At 37.7% G+C, this 25,615-nt stretch overlaps 1 protein-coding gene across 1 annotated transcript in view; it reads right to left on the bottom strand.

The window, feature by feature from the left end:
* LOC117300201 (receptor-type tyrosine-protein phosphatase N2-like) overlaps window positions 1–25,615 on the bottom strand; it is a 56,492-nt gene that overhangs the window by 23,145 nt on the left and 7,732 nt on the right. The window contains exons 2-5 of the mRNA XM_033783925.1: window positions 7,504–7,710; window positions 5,571–5,753; window positions 4,877–5,024; window positions 443–516 (exon numbers count right to left, since the gene is read on the bottom strand). Coding sequence (XP_033639816.1) covers window positions 443–516; window positions 4,877–5,024; window positions 5,571–5,753; window positions 7,504–7,710 — 612 coding nt within the window. The remainder of the gene's footprint in view (window positions 1–442; window positions 517–4,876; window positions 5,025–5,570; window positions 5,754–7,503; window positions 7,711–25,615) is intronic.

Here is a 25,615-nt window from a genome sequence, read left to right on the forward strand (position 1 = left end):
TTGCTATACCTGACTTAATCTCAAGATTGACAGTCGACTGGAGTGGTCAATTATTGTGTCATCTTACGGGTCCATAGAAGTATAACTCTGACCTGAATCTATGCTAACCACTCAGGTTTTTGTCTCGAGAGGTCTTAGAGATGCAAAGGATGGAGGCATCTCAATCTACTCCTCAAATCCATTATCCTCTCCTCCTTATCTCATCATCATCCATCTCATGTTGTGAGTTTTTTTTTCTTTCTCCGCAACATTTTCCCGTGATTAATTATTTATCTGGAGGAATCCTTTCATTATTGAGGATGATTTAAAAATTGATGACCGGATTTGGGAGATCAGTTCTGATCAGGCAATTTGTCGTCAGGTTCGGACTTTAAAAAAAAAAGGAAGTGAAAATAGTGATTATAATCGGAGTTTGACAGTGAGTTTGTTTTTAAAAACTTACTATTGAGCTTGCATTGATGTAGTCAGAGTTCTGTGCATTGGTCGAGTCATTCAGTAAAACCCGTGTGTGATCGTCTGTAATTAAAACAAATAAATAAACAAAAGAAAAACAGTTTAGAAACAAGAATCTGTGAAGGATTACATGTTATGTGGTTGTTATGATGCTCCAACAATGGATACTCCTGTTGTACTGAACATTACATGCGCATAGAAACGCATACGTGTACCTACATGTATGTATCGGAGGTGACAAGAATTTTGTTTGCAATCAAGACATAAAAAAGACAATTCCGTTAGTTTCTAGTCAACAAAAACAAATTGGAAATGTTACAATTAAGAAAAAAAGTAACTGTTTCTGCTAAGAATTTGGCTACACCGTCTATAGTAATAATAATAATTAAAACTTGTAAAGCGCCATCTATCTAAGACTAAACTTATTCCTAGGCGCATACAAACCAAACCCCCCAAAAAGAGCGTAACAAAAAAGATTACAATACCCAGGGCATAAATCAATAGATTAAAAAATGTTCATAACAAAAAAACCAATAATAAAACTAACCAACCAACAAACAACAAATATTTCTTGATTGAATTTTGTTTCATGTATGAGTCAATGATCCTCAATTAATTTTTGTTTGATTATTTCTGAATGAAATTCCGTACAGATTCTATGCAGGTTACCAACTGATTCAAATCAACACAATGTCTGCTTTAACCAGGTTAATGACCGCTTTAACCTAGTTAATGGCTGCTTTAATCTGGTTAATGACCGTTTTAATCTGGTTTTATTCCCAAGTCGGCCCAGCTGAAAGGTTTCTCGCTGTATAAGATAGAGTAATTTCAATCTGGTTCGATGCTTGGTTAAATCCAGTCTGGTACATCTAAGCTAATTGCTCATTCAATACTCGACATGGAAAATTTGACCTAGATTTGGCTTAGCTAATCCTGATGAATTAAATGAACCTGGGTTAATGGATTAATAACCAGATTAATACAGATTAATGGCCAGATCAATCCATATTAAAAATATTTTGTTTAACTTTTTCAAATTGTCTACTTTGTGTGTATTGTTATTATTTAAAACCTTTCTTAATTGTTAACCTTCCTTTAACCTTTCTTAATGATGTAAAAAATAAAACTCAATTCAGCCCCTAAATTTCTGATGGCTACCAAGGGTCAAATTACAGGAAAATATATTAGGGCAAGACACTTTTCTATACTAAAGGGCACCTCCATAAAGGAAGTATCATTTTCTAAAAGGCTTTCACATTTGAATTTTCATATAATTTTCTTAGGGATTGTAAGACATTGTTTGAAGAACCATCATGTGCACTGCAGTTGGTTGCCTCCAAGCTCCCTGGAAAAGTTGTCTTACATGTACTGTATGTGACAAGGCCTTGTACAATTTACATCATCGTCAAGGTGTATTGCCTCCAGTACCAGGGAGCTGAGATGGTTTAAAGGATTTGGGTACTTTTTCAAAATGTCAACAGATTTACATTAAACTTACAGGGTTTGAAGATAATGATAGTGGAAAGCTTCCCCTTCAAATATTACTTACTGAGGTGCAGTAGTTTTTGAGAAATGAGTAAAACAATGTCATGAAAATACGTTTGTAAATGATTAAAATAATTTTCGAATCATGAGACGAAAATTATTTTCAAACTGTGTAAGTTTAGTGTAAATCTGTGAACATTGTGTTTTTTGTCCTACAAAAGTTACATCGACCCTTTAAGGAGTGATTTAAGGCCCAGTGACCAGGGGTAATAATGTGAAGCGCTTTGGGACGCACTGCGGGTGTGAAAAGCGCTATATAAAAATGGGTTATTATTATTATTATTATCTTGAAGCACCCAAGCCTAGAGTACTGATGACACTTTCTCACCAAGTGAGGTTTTGAATTTCCAAACCCGCTGATTTTCTTTAAGCATCGTAAGAGAACTTGATTAAGACACAATGTTTCCGCACATCGAATTCCTTTGTGTGTTACCCTCCTAGTCCCACAGATCACCATGCAAATATCAATCACCATCATCTCATTCTGTGGCCCAGTTTCTAACGGCCTCAGCCCAAGTTGTCAATCCAGGCTTTTCCTGATTGCAACACTTGCGGACGAAGAAAACAAAAATCTTTCGGTTTGAAGGTTTTTATAACGGCGAGAAAACCTTGATTAAGGATAAGACGTACTTTGCAAAAGCAAATATACTCTTGCTTGAGTAACTTTAGTCAGAGCTTTCCGGCCTAGAAAATGGTACCATGTCACGGCATATATAAATACGAACATGTGTAAGATGACAGACAGTACACTCGGGTGATAGAGTTTACACAAAGTTTCCATACTTCCATATGCAAGCATTTCTTGTATCAAATTTATAGCAGGCATTATAATTTGGTCCTTAGAAAAAATGTAGAAGAGCTGACCTACTTGTTCATAAAGTGTAAGGTTTAATATATTTGACAAAAAAGAAATAGCTGTTGCTAACTGCTTACCAACCACAAGGACCTATTTTAGGTCCTTATCTTCAAGTACGTAAAAACCTGCGTCTTGTGTGTTCTATGGTCACACGCCAAGTTTGCTTGAAAATAGATACACTATCACACGCGTGCTCGTGGAAATACGGAAAATATAGCGCGTCTGCGTCCCATATCCAACTTGGCCTTCGGCCTCGTTGGATATGGGTCGCAGACGCGCTATATTTTTCCGTATTCCACTCCCGCTTGTGTGATAACTTATATTGTGGTTGGATAAAAGCAAAAAATATTTAATGGCCTTACGTTTCGACCCTAGCAGTCTTTCTCGAAGGCTAAAAATATATTTTTTTAGGCTATATGATCACCTTTCTTTGATTTTACCAAAAGCAAGTATGTAGAGTATCATACCTAATAATGCCGGTTCTTAATATATTTTCAAGCTATTAGATCACCTTTTTAAAACAAATTTAAAAAGGCAAAACAAAACCATGAAATCAGGCTAAAGTATAAAGAATATCATTCCTAATAATGTCATCTCTTCCGACTTGTCATTCTGTTGAAGGATTGTACTTAACCTAGATATCACAAACCTCATGTTGCGTCCCTCAAGCAAAAGAAAATCATCCAACATATTATCGATCGCGGTGAAGGCAACCGCAAAATTAATGTCTCTAAAAGTGGTTAAATTTAGATGAAGAGTGCCGCGCATTCTTAGGAAGAAGGGGTCAACCGTGAAAAGAAAGAGCAAAGCTTCGTCAAAGCGGCATCATTTCATTGAGATATGTCCAGCATTATTCTTTTCTAAGCTGGAAAGTGCTTCATCAATCAATGACAAAAGCAACTGGACTTCATTCCTGTGTGAGGCCATTTACTGTTTTTGATTAACTCAAGTTTGGGTTGTCAGTGCTTGTGAAGATGGCCATTCGACATGCCTGATGTCAACTAGGGTTTATTTATATGAAATGAAAAATCACTCAGCACTTTATTTTGAAGCGATTTAACATCCCTTAAAGGGAGATGGATTTCGGTGGTTTTGTTGTAAGATTATATAAAATCAAGGTATTCTTGTCTACTTGAGGCAACTCCGAAAGAAAACAAGCATGAATCAACGCCAGATGATTTCCTGCTTCAAGTAATTTCACTTAACATTTCATGATTCTTTCTGCAGATAGTGTATGTCAATTTCACCTAATATTTCACTTCAAATTTCACAACTCTTTCTGCAGGTATTTCAATTTCACTGACAATTTCACTTTTCATTTCAAAAACAATTCTGCAATTATTTCAACTTCACCTAAAACTTCAATTTGGATATCCCAATCCTTCCAGCAGATATTTCAAAACTACTCTTCACATTTCACAATTCCTTTTGCACTTTCAATTGTACCTAAAATTTAACCTTACATTTCACAATTTGTACTGCTAATATTTCACTTTTACCCCCCCCCCAAAAAAAAAAATATTAATATATTAAAAATAAATAAAATAAACCTAAATCTTCATAATTACAAATCCAACCCTAATCATGCCTTCAAGATAATTATTTCTCTCTAGATGTCTAGAGGGCAAAAATTATTTCAAAGTCTTACTCTACAACAGATACTTTACGATCCTAGCAGAGTATTCTCGAAAGATTCTGCTAGGGTTGAAACATCAGACCATTTAATGTTTTTTGCATTTATACCACATGTCACCTGATATAATTGCTGTGGTTTCAACCATTTGTACATAATCTGCCTTGTCATTTTGTCAAGTAATCTTTATATTTTTAAATGATTGTATAATTGTATATTTCTCTTAATATTTTTATATGGAGCTGGTCTGCTATTGTAATTGCCTGCAAAGGATGATTAAAGTTTTTTTCATTGAATTGAATTGAATTGAATTAAAATTATGTCATTTTGGTTGGTAAGCTATTTGCTCATTACTAAATAACAAGAAAACATAAATGAATGTTACTTACATGGCAGGACCCCTTGGTAGCGATTCTTGGGTACATTGGCAGGCAGGGCACCCATCTTAGTGCTGCTTGAGTCTGGCTCGTACCTACATAGCGCCTCCCACTCCTTCGTTAACCTGTCTTTGTTACGTAGATGGTCCTCCATGTACGACTGAGAAAAGAAGAAAAGAAACATGGATAAAGATCTGTCGACTTATCCATTGGGAATGTAGGACTATGTTAATCAATCCATTTAAGGCTAGATGATACTTGCAAAAAATATTGATCGATCCTTTTAGACGGAAATATATGCCATGTTGATATTATCTCTTTCAGTATGCTTTGTGGGTAAACAAAATAAGATCTTGTTGATTAATCCACTAACTGGGCAATATAACTTGTTGATATAATTCCTTGGTCCAGTAATAGAATTCTACGCCTAGCCAATATAACCATGAAGTCATTCGCTAAATAACAAGTAACATGCCCATTCAATATAAGAGTTGTAGTGTAACTTGGTCCATATAACCATGGAGTCATTAGTCGATACTAAGGACTATTTTTTATGCCCAATCAATATCCATGTAACCTGGACTGTACATGTATACCCTAAATCAGTCCAATATGCCCAGTCAATATAAACACTTGAGTCATTAGTTGATACTTAATCAGTCCGATATGCCCAGCCATTATAACCATGAAGTCATTAGTTACTTACCAGGACTATATGCCCAGTGGATATATCCATATTGGACTGGACCGGTTCTTCACTCCATGATGAAGTACTACTACGGCTAGATGGGCTTGGTGCTGCACCGTCACTCATGGCTACACTGCTGATTCGACTCAATGGCTCTGGCTTCTCAGAAGACTTACTGGCCATGCGCTGCCTACACAAGTCCTGAAATAGACAAATACACACACATTATAAATAGAATAGTAAGCAAATTCATTGGAGCTGCTCAAGCTTACCACCTTTCTGTTTAGCAAAAATAAGCAGGGCACCAGTTACAACTTGTACATGTGACAGTGATGGAAACCTTATCTGGTATAAAGCATATTTTGTGTGTAACAAGGGCCTAATACTAGGGTCAAAATTTTAGGAGAATGGTGGCATTTCCACATTTTGGTGACCCCTGGAGTTATTGATTCCAAAGAGCTTCTGGGAACAGTGTTCTCAGCACTAGACAAGTACATCAAACACTCAGCCCCTCTTATCTGAAGAAGTACAGCTATTTTTTTCACCAGGCAGACACAAAAAAGGTCTGAATTTAAGTCTTATATTTTCTCATCCCTAAAAGAACTAAGGTTTTTGTTTGCTTTAGGGTCTTTCACTCCCTTTGTGCTCCTTTTTTTTCTTTTCAAATATCTTTCAATTGAAAAATTCATGAATATTGTATTATTTCGGTTTTGAAAAGAAATTTGAGTATGCAATTATTAATCCATAAGCAAAATTTGTGAATACGAAACGTCAACATTTTTACAAAACTTTCACATAAATAATATATTTTGCTGAATCGATGACAACTGTAATACATGCAAACCATACACCAACAATGATTCTATTCCCTCCCTACACACACAAACACATTTCAATCATCGCAGCCGATAAAGACCAAAGTCTCACGAGATATCCGTATCTAGTCGCAGTAAACTAGGGTAGATGGAGTTACCTCCCGTCCCCCCCCCCCTCCTCCTCCTCCTCGGTACAAACAGCCACCTGTCAGGTGTCCACTCCTCTCTTGACCCTTATCTCGCTTCCAGCAACCATTCCCCCACATCCCAACCCTATCCTCAACCACCCAACCTAAAGCTTTATCGCCATTCCCAATGTTAATTTCATTTTTTACGTGTCAGCGCAGCTAGCCATGGGTGGATGGAAGGGACCTTAAGCTATGATGCACTAGGGTATCCTTTAAGTGTCGCATGCACTTTCTTTAGAGAGGGGGGTTTGTTGATAAGGGTAATGAATCCCAAGATTTGAATATTGGATTGACCCATTAGAATGGCATGGAGTAGTGGGTACGGTATGTTTTGATAACGATTGGGTTACGCATCACTGGAGGGGACGCGTACCAAGGCCATGTCAACAGACTGTCAGTAAAGATCGCATCTGATGTTATCTCGTCGTTGTTGTTGTTGGCTTTTTCTCTTGGTCTGGGAATCTACTTCTAGATCTTTGATTCTTTGGGCAAAATTGGGGATTTGGTTAGCGGCATGGGTTGTTCTTTCTCTGTAATCTACCCGGTAGAAATCTTGCCTTTGACTGCATCATTGGATAAAATATTGCTTAACAATTTTCTGCTAAGCAGAAATGAGCAGGATACCAGTCGCAAATTGTCTCAAGTGACATGGTTTGACTGGTAGTGTTTTGGTAAGCATAATTTTGTTGTGCTTATAACTACTTTTTGCTCTTAAGGAGCTCTCTGAAATTGGGCCCTGCTTATCCTAGCTTTCCCCCAACTGGCAAGTGAAATCCATCATGTCCACAGTTTAGTAACAGCTTCAGCAGATTGAGTAATGAGGGATTTTCAGGGGCAAATAAATTCATTGTACTTGGAAATGAGCGCATACTACGTACATCATATAAAATGGAAAACTACAGGGCGCCTGCCGCCACCTAGCACGCAAAAGATCCCAATCGTGTTTACCTGATAATCAGCTGTTGCTTCCCCCTCTACAGCGCCCCCGTTGGCCGCGAGTCCCTTCAGCTTGGCTCGAATCCTGGACTTCTGTCGGTAGCAGTAGACAGTGATGACCGCGATCAGGATGCCCACTATACACGCCACTAAGACCACAGTCAGAATCACCAGTGTGGAGTTGTCGTCCGCTGGTGCATCCAGAACTGTGATATGAGTCTGCGGAAATGAAAAAAATGAAAATGTCTGATTAGAAAAAAAGCAGGAAGCAAGATGTGAGAATTATTTTGAAATATAAGATGTGGGCGGGAGGAGATTTGAGTGTCATTCGAATGAAATAACATCACAAGCATGAGACAGACTCCCTTGGTATTATTAAGGAAGAAAAAAACGGTAATTTTTTTGTCAAACAAGAGATGTTTTGATCAATATTCTTTGAGAAAAAAAACTCAAAGGAAGAGGATTACATACTTTTCATTTTGCAGTAAGCAACAACGAGGAGGAAAACCTCTGCTAAGCATGACAAAATTATGGTTGCCAAAATAAAGTTACCAGCCAAAATATTATGTAACACGTACAATCTGTTATTGGTGTCTTGCTCATTTTTGCTCAGCAGAAAATGGTTACTGCTTAAGCAGGTCTATCAAATTTGGCTCTGGATTGAAAGTGAATGAGATACTAATCATTGAAAGCAGAAAATGTCAGACAATTAAAGTAGAAAGAAAAAATCTATCTCTATTATAATCACTAAAAAAAACACCTCTAGTACGAAAAAATTCTTGAAGTAAATTGAGAAGTCCCGACTTGTTAAGTGAATCTCCAATCCTAACAATTATCCCTGGTAAGCATTCTATATTAATTCAATTTCCATTCAAGTGCTAGTGGTTACCAGGGACAGGTTGTATTGTACAAAGTACAATGCACTCCTAGCTCAAAGGAAGAGGATTACATACTTTTCATTTTGCAGTAAACAACAACTTTTCAACATCATATACCGAAGAGGAAAACCTCTGCTAAGCATGACAAAATTATGGTTGCCAAAATAAAGTTACCAGCCAAAATATTATGTAACACGACCAATCTGTTATTGATGTCTTGCTCATTTTTGCTCAGCAGAAAATGGTTACTGCTTAAGCAGGTCTATCAAATTTGGCTCTGGATTGAAAGTGAATGAGATACTAATCATTGAAAGCAGAAAATGTCAGAAAATTAAAGTAGAAAGAAAAAATCTACTTCTATTATAATCACTAAAAAAACACACCTCTAGTACGAAAAAATTCTTGAAGCAAATTGAGAAGTCCCGACTTGTTAAGTGAATCTCCAATCCTAACAATTATCCCTGGTAAGCATTCTATATTAATTCAATTTCCATTCAAGTGCTAGCGGTTACCAGGGACAGGTTGTATTGCACAAAGTACAATGCACTCCTAGCTTGGGGCACTGCATGTTTTTGCATATAAAGTCAATGACTTTGGAACACGATGCTTTAGTCTGGCCGGATGAACTCAATAGACACGGAATGACGATGGTCTGATGAAATGTCTTGATCGTTGCTCTCCGATTGTTCTGAATTAATTATCTAAATCCAATTAAAACAGAATATTAGCCATTTTGGTCAATCTCTGTCTTAATTAATTAAGCATTGAGGTTAATTCCACTTCAAATTATTTTTTAGCCTAATCTGCCTAATTGAAACAGCATTACGTGTAGACCTAAAAAACAAATTGTCTTCCTATAGAAGAACCAGTTTGTCAGAAACTTAGCAAAATATATGAGATTAGAGAGAAATAAGAGCCTATTCAAACAGTATACAGTTTGTTGGGACGTGTTTGTCTATAAATAAATAAATAAATTAACAAATGATCATGTAAAAATCATCATTTTAACACTCATCTGTTTAAAGTAAATGTTGACCAGTGATATTCAGCTTTTGTCCCTTTCATTTGAACTGTTTTTGTATCGTGAGCGAGAGACATGATCGAGCGCCTTGTCGGGCAGAACAGACTGTCTGTTCCAGAGAGAAACAGGCTGTCTGTTCCAGAGAGAAACAGGCTGTCTGTTCCAGAGAGAAACAACAGGCTGTCTGTTCCAGAGAGAAACAGGCTGTCTGTTCCAGAGAGAAACACCAGGCTGTCTGTTCCAGAGAGAAACAGGCTGTCTGTTCCAGAGAGAAACAGGCTGTCTGTTCCAGAGAGAAACAACAGGCTGTCTGTTCCAGAGAGAAACAGGCTGTCTGTTCCAGAGAGAAACAACAGGCTGTCTGTTCCAGAGAGAAACAACAGGCTGTCTGTTCCAGAGAGAAACAGGCTGTCTGTTCCAGAGAGAAACAGACTGTCTGTTCCAGAGAGAAACAGACTGTCTGTTCCAGAGAGAAACAGACTGTCTGTTCCAGAAAGAAACAGGCTGTCTGTTCCAGAGAGAAACAGGCTGTCTGTTCCAGAGAGAAACAGGCTGTCTGTTCCAGAGAGAAACAGGCTGTCTGTTCCAGAGAGAAACAACAGGCTGTCTGTTCCAGAGAGAAACAGACTGTCTGTTCCAGAGAGAAACAGGCTGTCTGTTCCAGAGAGAAACAGGCTGTCTGTTCCAGAGAGAAACAGGCTGTCTGTTCCAGAGAGAAACAACAGGCTGTCTGTTCCAGAGAGAAACAACAGGCTGTCTGTTCCAGAGAGAAACAGACTGTCTGTTCCAGAGAGAAACAACAGGCTGTCTGTTCCAGAGAGAAACAGGCTGTCTGTTCCAGAGAGAAACAGGCTGTCTGTTCCAGTTGACCGATAGCGACCAATTCTTTAGTCAGAAGCTTCAGAAGATTTCCAATGTATATCCAATCTACCATTGGTCCAATTCGACGCCTGATGTTTCACTCAAGGAAGTGATCTCCACCATGCCAAAAAAACCACCAAAAAGTACAACAACCGACAGATTTATCTAACAAACAACCCTTGAAATTTTCTCATTGGTAATCCTCCCTTCCCTCAGTGTGTCGATGCTGAGCTAACCTGTTGGATTTGGAAGCGACCGACAACTGGCGCCATTTAATTTCCCCTGGGACTCTCCCCCGATTCAAGAGGGTTCACGCAAAAGCCATTTCCGGCTTTGACGCATGCTGATTAACCGGTACCTGCTTTCTCGGTAACCGGTTAGAATCAACACGGAGGCCGGAGATTGGCTTCTCAGCTAAGCAGCTGCTCGGTTCATGCCGAGGAATTTCACTCTCTCTGTTTCTCTCACTCTTAGCGATACACAGCGCTTATATTTACCAACTCATCAAATATTCCTAACGGCTACTTTACTGGTTTACACAGAAGCTACTATGCACACTTGAGCTACGTGATTTCTTTTAAAGCTCCATGGATATCAAGATCGGGGGTAACTGACGTTAGAGAGAATCTCATCTTCAAGACGGCAGGATGTTAAAAATGGGTTGATAACTTTTTCTTGAAACATAACCTGAGCAAGTGCCCGTCTTATGACGTGTTTTTATTCTTTTCTTCCGTTGTGCCGTTCCCTTCACTTTCTTCCGCCCGTTTCAACTTGCAATGTCTATCACGGCAAGAGCAAATATGAGACTTTTTTAAGATGAATAGATATCGGGTTGACGCTCCAGGGCACGGCAACACCATTGGAATTGCAAATGAGGCTGTTGCCACCGCGAGGAGTTTCCAGCTTCCAAATGTCACTGCAAATCCTGCGATCGCGAGGACACATTATTCAGACAGGATGTTCAGGCCGAGTTAATTCCATAGACACCATTCCGGCGCTCTAGGGAAGCTGTGCACACATAAAAACATATACCCTGATGACCGCACACTCTCCCTCTCTCTCCCTCTTTGACTAACGCTTTTCTTAAGAAACTTTGCTTGCAATTTTGAGATTAATTAGAAAGGGCTACATGATGATGCCAATGTTTCATCTATAGACACGTGATAAAAAATAAAATCCTTAAAACCTACCCCGTCTACACTCTCTCTCTCTCTCCCTTGCTTTTGAACCCTCAGGCTTTTTTTTTTGCTCAACGCTTTAAAAAATATATATTATTTGCACCGCTGAGATTACTTTAAAATGGCTACACGAGAGAATCAAATCTTTCATCTATAGAAATACATTCTCAATTTGATTTTGAACAAGAATTCTTCTGACAAGTTTCCAACTTAGTGAATGAATTTCCTGCAGCATGGCAACACATTTCTTCACAATTCCATCTGAACCTTCCAAATTCTGCTCCGAGCTTTTTATTAAGAGCTAAAATTACCGCACAGAATTTGACAAGTGACATGTCATACAGTAATCCAAATTCCTGGTCTGCAATCTACTCACAAATAAATCCACTCCCTGACACAACCATTCCTAGGCTGACGTTTCTTAAAGTCAGGCTTATATGATGGTCTCCGCTCTCAGCAGTTAAAGTAAAAATGAAAGTTGAGATGAAGTTGAATTGGAATGAACCCAGTCTTTGCCAGACTGATTCAAAATAGAACACAAACTAAGGCCTGTATGCTTCGTTTTTGAAAGGGCAAGGGCACCAAGGCATTTTCTCCTTGGCAAAGGGCACCCTATGAGGAAATTGTATCTTTCAACTGGAGCATTTCAAGGGCACCAAGGCAATGACAAGGGGGCATGAAGGCAATTGCCTTTCTTTAGATAACTGTTACAAAAATAACTCAGTATAAAAAAAAGTTACTTCAGAGGGAGCCGTTTCTCACAATGTTTTATTCTATCAACAGCTCTCCATTGCTCGTTACCAAGTAGGTTGTTATACTAACGATTATTTTTAGTAATTACCAATAGCATCCATTGCCTTTTAACCTAAGCAACTTTAATGAGCTGATTACAAACACTAAACATTCCGTTCCGCTGCGATTACAAAAAGCTTTTGTTAGAAGCGGCACTTAAGTATAATCTTTAACACCCAGGACAATAATTGTCATTATAAAGATCCGCAGGGTACTAAAGGAAGAAGCTTTCCCACACAAACTAACGTCTTAAAAATCCACACAGGATCTTATTTAAAAAGGTCATTGCTTTAATTTCTGGAACTGCAGTGATAGGTTGGACAGATGGGACTTAATTGCCGAGATACTAACATGTTTGTTTATCAAATAGAAGCAGCTATTTTTTTTGGTTAAAAATCTCTTAGGTTTCCAGTGCCAGAACTCATAAGCGTATGTCCCTGTGTGCAACATCAATAACAAATACTGATTATCTTTATATTCTAAAGGAACCAGACTATTTCAGTCTCTGTATGGTAATGTGCATTTGAATTAAGCACAAAAAACAAAACAAAAATAATTTAAAAATCCACCAATTCCTGGTTAGGGCCTTGTAGCCTACTTGAAAATGTTGATGATTGATTGATTGATTGATTAATGAATTAATTGAGTGAGTGATTGATTGATTAATTAGTTGATTGATTGGAAATTGAAAAAAACACTCAGACTAAAAACCTACTAGATTATGTCCAATCTAAGTATAACCGTTTATCAACATAACCAACAAGTTGAAATCCATCTCAAAAATAACCAACAAAATTCAGTAGCCACCTTATCAACAGAAACAACAAGTTGACACCCATCTCAAAAATAATCAAGCAATTTTTTTGAGGTGACATATTTTTCTAATCGCCCATGCAGCAAATGCTTCCAGGTCACTGTGTTTTTACGGTGCATATAATCCATTGTACACCACTGTAGCCAGTGATCATACTAATATCCGGTTAGATGTCCCTATTAACACACATATTAAGCTTGATTGGGCACGAAGACTGTATAATGTGTAGCCTATGCCACGTGGCGACACGCGCCCCTATTGTTCCCAAACAAACATCGAGCTAGCAACTCCCACAAAGGGACTTTCAGTCCGGGAAACACTAAGGGCTGTTTCTAGTTTCATAGAGGATTGTTAGGACTGGGTGGGAGTAGTTATGATAAGCAGCTGGGTGGATTGAGAATAAATAGTGACTGTTGGGTTTTTGTTTGTTCTAAATGGTCAGAGGGTGGGATTGTCTGGTTTGAGGTAGAAGACTATTGTATCGTCGGATCTAGACGGAACACTCAACGGAATATTCACTCGATTCTACTTTTGTTTGTAAACGATGTATAATGGCTTTATAGATCCAGCAGTTTTATTGAAAACTAGTATCTAAAACAATGTTTGAATACAGACTCAAATAAGAACCACTTCATTTTTGTTATATGTTCATGGTGTGAACATCAGAATTGGAATATTATGAACAAAATTTCAATTTTGTTGTCTTTATATTTTGACTTCCTGCCAAGATCAAGAGAGCTGTAAATTTTCAAGCATCTTTTTTACCTTCTTAAAATGATTAAGGGAATCAATGTGTGGTGAAGAGGTATTCAATTAGAGGTTTAATCCAAACGAGGCCTGGTTCTTGATAATTTTACCGAGACGAAGTCGAGGTAAATTATCAAGAACCAGGCCTCGGCAGGTTTAAACCACTAGTTGAAAACCGATTCAACACACTTTGATTCCCATTCATACATACCTTTTCGGTCAAAAACATAAACACTTTTTGGTCAAATGAACGCTTAAAAACTGGTTCACAGATAAAACAAAAACAATGGAGCACTGATCGAAACATTCAGTTATAAACCACCGGCTCTTTTCAGAATCAACAGTAATCAAAAAAGATTTCCAAGATGCTATTGCAAACCTCACCTCATAATAATAACAAAAAGGAGAAAAACAATCGTTGCAGCATCTGTTTTTCTCTCTCCGATTCTCTTGACCACCACACGGCAGCTCAGAAAAAAAAAAAATCTGAGTTGAAACAACACATCAGTGAACGGATGACCTAGTTTACAATCTCTAAATGATCAATAAAACTTGCACTTCTAAGGGATCGGCACCATGGCGTCGTCGACGGACGTCCCCCACCCTCCCCAAGAGAAAAACAGGAAAGGAAAACACAGTACAGGACTTTGCCGAACAACATACGGCGACCCTTTAGCATTTTCAACTGTGTCCAACCTGCTCTTTCTAGATCGATCAAATCAATTGAAACAATTCGTGGCAGACAAATTATGTTTTGTTTGTTTTTCCCACACTACAAAAGAAAAAAACACATATGTAGCTTGAACCACACACCCAAGGTTTTTTTTTATTTGGATGATGGAGAAGGTTGTCCTACTGAAGGAAAATTATTCAAAAAATACAGTGTGTGTAATTAAATTAATTAAAAGGGCGCAGAAATTGAATAATGAAATTTTCCAGAGCGATATTGAATTTCTGCTAAAATGTCCGTTATGCGGAACTTGATAGTCTGTAACCGACTCTGGTAATAAACTGAACGGAAATTCAAACCTACAAAAAAAATCCCACCCAATTTAGAAACAGAAACGTTGGGGGAAAAGACACGAAAAGTAAGGCCATTTTGTTGTTACTTAAAAGAAAAATGTATATATATTAGGAAAATGTGAGGCATTTTCTAGAAGATTTGAGATCAAACTTCTCTAAATCATTCTAGTATTTCTGGAGACAAGATCATTCAAAAAAGTTGTTTTTTACTAAACCATCCCTTAAACTTTGTACCCAATGTGTCTGCAGCTATTAGCAGTGTTGCAAAAACACTTACAAAATCTTTGCTGAATTGATAATGGCTACACAATCTCAAAGTGCCCACTCACATCACCTCATGCATATTCATTATCCTTCGTGCCTTATACATATTCATAAGGTAAAAGCACGCCGGTTTCAGAGATTAATGGTGAGATACGACGGAGGGACTCGTAGGGAACGGAGAGAGATTTTTTTCTCAATTATCTGGAAGGGCTTTGCCGTATACCTCTAGGGATTGCGCCTCAATGCATGCGTGACATGTAACGTCCAACGACTGATTTCTGCGCCGGGTCTCTTTCCATGTAGATGAATATTCGGGCGAGAATCTAGAATTTCTGTCTATTTTGGTACAAAGGTTGGGAAGTAGTTGCGAGAATATCAAGGGGGGATACATTGTAGACAAAACGATAATAACCTTCTCGTGTACATGCATCTTATACACAGCTGTTACTCAGAATATTTTTATATTTTGTTTATATATACCTTTATCACCATTTAACCAATACTGATGATGCAATAGACCTTTATCACGGTGTGGCCATCTTGATTTTACTCCATTCCAACTCATTGTAACCAAACTTAGGCCGTGTCCGAAACGACGACTTCGGCTACAGCTACGTCTAGATCAGCGCGTCTACCAGTGTTGAAGAATAGGCAGACGCGCGCGATCTAGCCGTAGCTGTAGCCAAAGTCGCCGTTTCGGACACGGCCTGAGTCTGGATGGAACAATAGTCTGGTGCCATGTTTGTGCAATGAATGTCAGCATTCATTACTGTAATTGGAAACAGGGAACATGACCAAGACTGTGACAGCATGATAAAGGTCTATAAGAAACATTCATCAGTGACAAAATGAATGACTAAAAAACGCAGAGCTGCCAATATTTGAATCTTGCAATCAGAGAGATTTTGTACCACAATCAAGGCAATATCTAGCATTACGTTCAACAATTTAATGGGAACTTTTCTAATTTGTTCATCAGAGCATAGCAAGTGCGGAATCAGGGAGATTGGCAGCTCTGTGAAATGGGGGATTAAGCAAAATTGACAAGAGTGCAGCTAAAGATAATAAAATATGGCTGTAAAGTAAATACTTACTAAGTATATTTTGCAGGGCAGTGTAATTTTATTCCTTAATTTATTATATCATCGTAAACTGGATTAGATGGGCCCCTAATCAATAATTTTCCCAACGTGATGTTCAGAGGACAAAATTAAATATTTGCAACATCCCCTCAAAATGAAAATTTATGTTGAATCTAGATCCAGAACAACCCGAGGCAAAAAAATACCTACAAATTCAATGTAAATTTATTCCTTCCACATTTTAGACTAGATTCAGCTATCAACGGAGCGTGAAATTGCCTCCCAAAACAAACCCCACCAGAAAAATATTAATTGTTTAAGAAGCAGCAGCCATTAGAGCCACGAGGAGACTGACAAATATCCACGAGTCGACTGAAGAATGACTGATAGAAATCTGCCGTAATGTCAGGTATGAATGAAGGCGTGCCGTACCCAGACCGCTCCAAACAAGCAATTGTAACAACATCACTACCCAAACATGAACCATATTAAAGGCACTGGACACATTTGGTTCAATTGGAGATCGAACTTGCAAGAGAATAATGAAAGAAAAAACACCCTTATTGCACTTCTTTGTGTGCTTTCATCAGATGCACAATAAAAGGCTTTTAGCTGAAGTCTTTTATTATTTAAGTGAGAAATTACCACTTTCTCAAAACTACGTTACTTCAGAGGGAGCCCGTTTCTCACAAAGTCTTATACTATCAACAGCTCTTCATTGCTTGTTACCAAGTAAGATTTATGCTAACAATTATTCTGAGTAATTACCAATAAGTTCCAGTGCCTTTAAACCCACCAAATCTACATATCAGATTCCTGTTAATTTTTATTAAAGGTCGGCCAAGGTTACAACTGACCTCTAGAATCAAACACACACACTAAAAGGCACCAACCCATCCACCACTTGTAATATAATTAACCCAACATGGATGTACAACTGTAGCAGTCTATATGACGGTAGTACAGAATCAAATTATCAGCGGACGAGAGAAAGTGGCGCCATGTTTTTGTGTGTTCAAACCTCGATGGTTCTGCAGGGGCTCCGACGCTGCATATGTTTGCTGTTTGGCACTAGGGCAGTGTTTGAGTGTACACAACGTGACAGGAATATTCATCCCAGGCTTTGCTTCTTATTTATCTCAATATGGCGGCTTGAAGTTAAATAAATCGGAAAATTTGTGGCAGGAATGTTACAGTACTCACTGGGAGCAAGCACACACACAAAAAAATAACAAAAAAATATCAGAATAAAAAGGGGAAAAAACTGCCTCGCTTGCGTCTAATTTATATGAATAGAATGGCTGGAAGTAAAATAAATCGTTGAATTAGAGATGTTTCAGTACTCATGGGAGCAAGTGCACAAAAAATAAAAAATAAAATACTGATCAGAATTTTTTTTTTACAAAAGGGACGACATACTGCCTTAACATTGGCGTGGAGTTGTGTTTCTTATTTTGATGCAAATGTAACTTTCAAAAAGCATTCAGAACCAAGGAAACATCTACCACTACTAAAAGTAGACAAATGTAGTCTGCAGTTAAATATTGCATTCAACTGCAACCATTTCACTACAAAATACGACAGCCTATTCATAAATTTATATCAGTTTTGATACCTCGACTCTAAACAAACAATGATTTTAGTTTTGTTGTAGCCTTGTACCTTGAGTATCTCCATATAACCTAGTCAGGATGAATTTGCATAAAAACAATAGAGACAGCAACAATAGCGCATAACGTATAGAAACTGACTCAACACACTAGAGTTGTGTACCTGCATAACGCAATGCATCAATGGAGGAACGGCTGCTCAAACCATATGCTACAACTAATAACAATATAACAATAATTATTCAGTTTTTATATAGCGCTTTTTCACACATGAAGTGCGTCCCAAAGGGCTTCATATTTTGACCAATGTTCACTGGGCCTTAAATCATTCCTTAAACCAAAATAAATCAATCCAAGCTAAAACCCATAATCACTCTTGCAATTTGTCTCTCACTTTACACCGCTTTGAGATAAATTGATGCTCATAGTCAGTGGTTACCAAACTGTATTCATGTTGATAGCTTAATGGATTGTTCTCTAAGATGGATTGTTTATACTCCATCATCTATGAAAGTAACAAAGACTTCTAAAACACATCAGCCAATTGATGCTAATAATAACAAAGTTTGCAATGTGCATGATATAGACTATAGGGCAGTTGGCTCAGCGGTTTCTATCTCTGCCTTTTCACCTCGTGGAACCACGGGTCGATTTCACAAAGAGTTACTCGTCTTATCTTGAGTTAGGACGAGTTACTCTTCCTAACTTAGGATAACTCTTAAGTTTTTAATATCTTCTAGGACTAGTCCTAAGTTAGGACTAGTCCTAACTCTTTGTGAAATTGACCCCAGGTACTCAAATGGGAAGTTTTGACATTAACAGTCATAACTGCTACTTAACAGTTACAGCTGAAACTAACAGCTGAATAAATTTTCAGATTTGCTCATTTTCTTCATATTAAATATCTATAAAAATCTGAAATTGCAATCTCTGTAAAATACAAGATTTGATGTACATGTGTGTTCTTCTATTGGCTTAGTGTTTACATGTGAAAGGACGATAGAGATGGATTCCAAGCAATGAGAGAAACAGTTTCTCTTCTAGCAGCTGACCTTCACTCCCATCCTAACATAATTTAAGCCTACGTGGTCCATGTCACAACTCCGGTTCATCTATGAGTCACAACACCCTACCCCTTCATACACCATACATGTATAACACGCCGCCAGATGAAAACATCCACAAGTGCGTTTAATTCACTAAGTGCAATAGCGCTACAGACATGTAGTATAAACATACCACACAGAACACATAAACCATCCAACACAGTTACAATTATCGCATCATGTTCTGAAAAATGATCAAACTTACCCTTGTACGTTTCTCGATAACGCGATACTATTCGAGCAGACACGCCTGTTTCTATGTTTATGAGCGCTGGAAATTTTTAATCAGGCTGTAAAATTCAGGAATCAATAAGCACGGCTGATGATAAATAAAAGACTGTTGAGCAGCTGAATGGGTTTATTGTATAGAGTGTCTCACAAACCCCCATATGCAGATATGTTATTATGCTGCATGGCGATTAAAGCCATTCTATTGTATAGTACTGCATTAAAGGGGGACATACATGATAGAATTCTCAATGAGCAGGATACAGAAATTTTGTGTGGCAACAAATTTAGCCTCTGGGATAGACTGAGATGGGGTTGATATGTCGGGCCATTTACTTTTTTTTGTGCAAATATTTTAGAAAGAATTTATTTTCTGCATACTGAATGTCGATATTGAGTAGCAAATTCTGATTTTTTTATTTTAATTTTTTATTTATTTATTGTTATTATTATTATTTTTTTTAAACCTGTAGCAAATGTTTAACTTCAGCAACAATCACCCTTGTTTCCTCAGGCATTTTTTTCGTTCCTTCTGGTTAACAAGGGAAAAACTTTACTTTTATCCAAATTGAGACTTACTCAAAATGTCCTTAAAATGACTTCAATGTCAAATAATTGCAGGAAAACTTCGTCAGGCAACTCACTATTTTTTTGCAAACATAAGAATTATTGACTAAATCCTAGAAGATATGACCACAGTTTGTCTCTTTGATGGAAATTCGTTTGCTCATTGGGTTTGTTACAATCTAGAGACTTGAAGAGAATTCCAAAGTACCGTATTTTCCTGCGTATAAGACGCTCGGCGGACAAGGCGCAGGACCCTAAAATGACCCCCCAAAAATACAAACGTCAGCAGACAAGGCGCACCGCCGCACAAGGCGCATGTTTAACCGTACACAAAAGAACACCGGGCACCACCCGGTGTCAGTACATTGACACACATACATAATTTTGTTGCCTTTTAGAACCTACGTATACCGACCTTCATCCAATCAGCCAACGCTGTCTATTGTTAATAACATAAAGTCCGGCCCAATCAGTGGGCAGAAACCGTGGTCCACACACTGTCTGAAGTTAATTTTATTTGCAACATGAACTCAGGCCCTCCCTGTAAAGTCCCACAATTAATGCACCACCCCACACCTTTAACATACAAAGGAGGGAATAATGTTCGTTCAAGCATGATGAAAGAAAAGATGCTGGAATTTATATATATAAAGATACATGTCATCCATCACACATTCTAACCACAGGTCAGCAGTGGAGGTTGGGAATTCAATTTCTAAAGATCAACTGCCAGGGTTAAAAAGATACTAAGTGGTTTTATCAATGGACTGGATTTCTAAAATGGTAAAAATATAAAATAAAAAGTTATACAGTGACCAGAGATACCATTGGAGTAAGTAAAAACAATACAAAATTAACAATATTTTTTATTATTTTTTTTTTGACAAAAGCGAAAAGACTGTAATTTATAAAGATCAATTGCCTGGGCTAAAAAAGATACCACTGTGGTTTTATTAGTAAACAGGATTTCTCAAATGGAAGCAATATATTTAAAAAAAGCTATACAGTAAACTACCTGAGGGACTTCCATTGAAGAATATGCCAGGCGTTAATTGCACAATTTGTAAATTGTACAATTTCTAGGGCGCTGATGATGGCTTGGTGAATTCACGCTTGCGTGATTCCATGTGCACAACCCTTATGACATGTATGGAGTTTGCTAACCAATAGGTGTCTGTACAGGCGTAAGAACATCATTAGCATACGCATGCATGAATGCAATTAGCATAATATACACATGTGCTAATGTAATTAGCATATATGCATACGTGAATGTAATTAGCATGTCTTAAGGGGAAGAGGTGATGACTTTTCCAGATTTTAATGACATGATCTTCATGTGGAGTGTAAAACTCGGCCACTAGATTGATTTGCTTATCTTCAAGATAAATCCTAAGAAAATAAATCTGTGACTTAAACATAATTACAAAAACAGACGGTCAAGTAAATTATGAACTTTCAAAACAGTTTGAATTTTTTATTTTGCACTGATTTTTTAAAATCTACCCGTCAATAGGACAATAATGTCCTTAACTGACATATTTATAAAATTTCTCATGCTGAAATTTTTGGCCTAAAGTTTTGAAAATGTAGAAACATTTCATCAAGTATTGACAAGGGCTGAAATTAGACTGGAGTAGAAAGAATATCAAGTCTGAAAACAATACTTATATGGCAGTCAAAAATGTTATCTTATTAAAAATGAGTGAAAACTAAAATTCTGTTCAATGTCGATTATACAAACAAAAGTTCTGTCAAAGAGTCATTCAGTCTGCTCATATTAACAATCCCAGCATAGTAAGGTTAATCTTTCAGTAACCAATACCCAACCAATCCTAAAGCGGTCCATATGTCTGGTTTCCCTTTAGCTGACAACCACTACCCATTAATGGTACGATCTATCCGCGCAATTAAAATCCCCCAACGTGATGGATGGTCAAGCGTATAATAGCCAACGTAAAAATGTATCAAAAGCTTTTATACGACGGTGTTTAATATTTCCAGCACGGCAATTTTCCTCGTAAAAAGACCTGGAGCTAAATTGTCTATTTATCCTTAACTGTCATGGAAAATGGATTTCTTTGGATTTCTCTGTTTAGCAATGGAGATATATAAAGTGCTATTAAACATTCTATGTTTGGGTCAGGTTTTATTGGATGATGTTGATGCGTTTTTTCATATTCTACGTAGGTTTAGGTTTTATTGAGTGATATTAAGTACCTTTTTTTATTTAAGGAATAGCTTACAGGCATGTTAATACAGAGTGATGGAGTTCACACGTAGGAAGGCATTCTCAGTTGGCGCTTATAAAATTTGAAGACCTAGTTGATGATGTGTGAATGCCAATAACTATACTAAAATCTGTTTCTAAATGGGAGTCATAAGTTAGGCAGGCATTCTCAGTTGGGCTTTGTAGAAGACCTATGTGAAGTGCATGTCCACAGACACCTACAAGATCTTTGGAAGCACAGCGTGGAGGGGATGGATGTGCGCTACCATAGTTAATGCTATATGACTTTACTAAAATCTGTTTCTAGACTAACCAATTCACAAGCTTACCTGAGAGGCCCAATTGAAAATTAAGGTCAGACACACTGAGTATACATTAAAAGATTGGACTGCATTATTGCTCATCCAGAAACTCAACGTCGATTTCCACCCACAAATAAGAGAAAATAAACAATTTGAGATCGACGAAGGTGCCCAGACATTCAACTCCATCAAGGACGTTTTACTCAGCCTCAATTGAATCTTCCCATTTTGAGAAATGGACCGTGAATAATGAAATGAACAGTGCCAGGTATACCATTCATAACAATTTCAAGATAATCAACTACATGTATTGTTTGGAAGCCCACTTAACGTTAAGTGGAAAAATACATCAATCGTTTTGATTGCAAACCGTCCCTCATGAGGAATGAGTTTGCCAAACAAACAAACATATACATGTAACTAACAAAACATAACATGACATTTTACTCTGAGAAATCACATGCAAAGGCAAGGGGCAAATTCGAATAGCGACTATTTCAGTCCAGCTGCTAAGGCCCGTGGAAAAATTGTGCACTTTGTGGTAAAAGCATGAAACTTCCTACAGTTGTTATAAACACACTAAAGATCATTTTCAGACTTGGATCAATTTCGGATCTTGCCCGACTACTAGTCAATGTTCCATGGTGTCACAATGCCCGGTTCTCCCAAAATCCAAAATCAAATCTGGAGAAAATAATTCCTTTTATGCATGCAATACATTATGGGTACCAGGCAAAATCCCCCAATTGTCGACAATAGTCAACTATAGTCCCTCCCTCAAACTTGCTATGGGATGAAACTTAAACTGTTTTCCATAAATCCACATAATCTACAAAGTTGTTCTGTTCCCCCAAACCAACCAGAATGCGTTCAGACACTATCAACACAATAAGCTTAGCTGTCAACTGATTAAGTTCCACTTAATATGTAGACACTATCACCAGACTTATAATCCTTATCATGAATAAATTAAACCTAAATCAAAACCCCTCCGGTTTAAAAAAAATACCATAAAGCATCCACCCTCTACCAGTTTTTAATTTAAAGGAGAGAAGAAAAAAATGAAATAAGATACAATAAATCGATCGAGATATGACGGAAATTGAGCCACGGTTTCAAGTAGCGAAATCATTAGAAAAAAAAACCTAACGATGTCACATCAGATTCAATTTCTATTCAGAATCAAGTGAAGAATAGCTTCAATGTACTTTTGAAAATCCATCTCGCTATAATAAAAAAGCCTTTGGTATCAAGTATCGATACTTCACGATAAAACCACGCTCTAAAACGCATACTTTGTTTATTTGAAAGGGAACTTCTAATTAAGTTGCTGACGGAGATAACAATGTCTGACAGGAATGCTTTGAGAGGCAGGGAACGCACAAAGATCTCTTTTATTTGGATGTGGGAAGTTTTCAGTTATAGAGTTTGAAATTATTGTCTCTTTACACATACCATGTCCAAGAGCAAACAGCGTGACTTGAAAGATCCTTTGTGTTTGGAGAGAATTTGGGCTTTACAAATCTCAAAAAGATTCTTTTTCTATAGGACAAAAATCAATCAGTATCGTACTGGGAAGTTTTCAGTTAAGGAGATACTTTGAAAGTATTGTCTCTTTACAAATACCCCGTTCAGAGCAAACAGCGTGTACTGAATGATCCTTTGTGGTTGGAGGGAATTTAAGCTTTACAAATCTCGAAAAGATTTTTTTTTTCTTTCTCTCCGACAAAATCAATGAGTATCCAACCGGGGCTCTCGGTCGGAAGAGACAGGTACCTTGACAGAAAGGTATTAATTTCTTTGTTTACCCTGAGGGTACCAGACCAGCTTAACACACCACTACAACTTAAAAGTGTCACTAACAAACATCGGACATAAATCTTCAAATTAAAAAGCTTTTAAGAAACTGTCCTTCGGTAGAAAGTGGCCACGAAGGACAATCTCCATCTGAATATTCATAAGCAACAACAAGGTCCCTACCAATTTCGCTTATAACAACAGACTTAAAACCTTTGCAGTCAAATCATGATAATTTTCACCAAAACCCACAGGACACCCTATAAATCACATTCACCCCCAAAAAAAACAGAGACAAAAAAATCCCAGCATCCCCAGAATTAATGAATTTTTCATCATCCATACATTTTTTATTTTGGGAATCCACCGAGAGCAAAAGAGAATGTTAATCAGATAGAAAGGTTGCGTCTATTAAAATGGATCGAATAGCAATTTAAAATAAGAACCATTAGGTAAACTGTCCTAATGTCCCTAGACAACATGCCGGTATTTTCAATAGAATAAGGTGCATACTGAATACATAAAGATCTTAATCTTCGAATGCCATCAAGGAGAAACAAAGACTGCTTTAAGTTTCTTGCATAGAGAAGGAAGGGTTTGTAAGTTTCTCTATTCCATTGAATTATAATCAAGCCCGATGCTTCCTTCTTGAAAGGGCAAGGACTCAAGGCATTTTTTTCCCCACGGTAAAGAGCAACGCTTTGAATTTTTGACTGTGCTCGTCGTGTGTACTCCACATTACTAAGGCATTCTTAGGTAACCCAGCTAGCGCAGAAATGAGGCACTTGTACAGTAAGCGGAGAATGGTGATCGTCAGAGCAGAATTCGGCAGTAAGCAGAACCATGAAATTGAGCCCCGCTCCTCAGCATTATTGATGCAGCCAACAGCAAAGTCGTTTGATTATGGCCTTACTTAGACTTGGTTGTTTGCAAGAGGGGACAACTTCATAATGCTGCTGAATGGTTAGTTTCTTTTTGTGTGCCTCGGTTCGCAGTACTATAGAACTTGCACAAAATCGTCCCTTAAGCAGCTCTATGAAATTGAGCCCTGGTTTTGGTGGGGTATGATGGTTGTGTTTTTATTAAAGTGCATCGGCATACCAGTGACCCATTTTACTTTGTACACATTTTTTTTCCGGAACAGAGTTGCCCTAGACTTTGGTCTAAGTTTCCACAGCCATAAAGACCATCCAACCTAAACCATCCTTCTACTGTGACTTCTTTGTGCTCTTATCCTTTTTTCTTTCCAAAGTATGGCAGTTGATTGTATTCAGATGAAACTCTAGATTTTCACAATTCCCCGATTGCAGACTTGTCTCTTTTCTACGAGGCCGTCGTTTCTATCTATGGCCTAGATGTTTTGTCCTGATTCCATTCTTCAGGAAGTTCTGAAGAAATCCGAGTTGCATGATGACACAAATGGTTCGTTCCTTGCGCAGGAAATGTATCAATACCACAACCACCAACGCCTCATACGGGTTGTCTTTTTTACATTGCACATGTATGCTAACTATATTAAGATGAATCAACCGCACGCTGAAATTGCCACAGAGTGTGTTTCATAACGAAACAGTAGAAAAACGAGAGAATTTAAAAAAAGTATTGCATTGAATCCTGAGGGACT

Source organism: Asterias rubens, chromosome 15 (genome assembly GCF_902459465.1).
Source record: "Asterias rubens chromosome 15, eAstRub1.3, whole genome shotgun sequence".
Classification (NCBI taxonomy): domain Eukaryota; kingdom Metazoa; phylum Echinodermata; class Asteroidea; order Forcipulatida; family Asteriidae; genus Asterias; species Asterias rubens.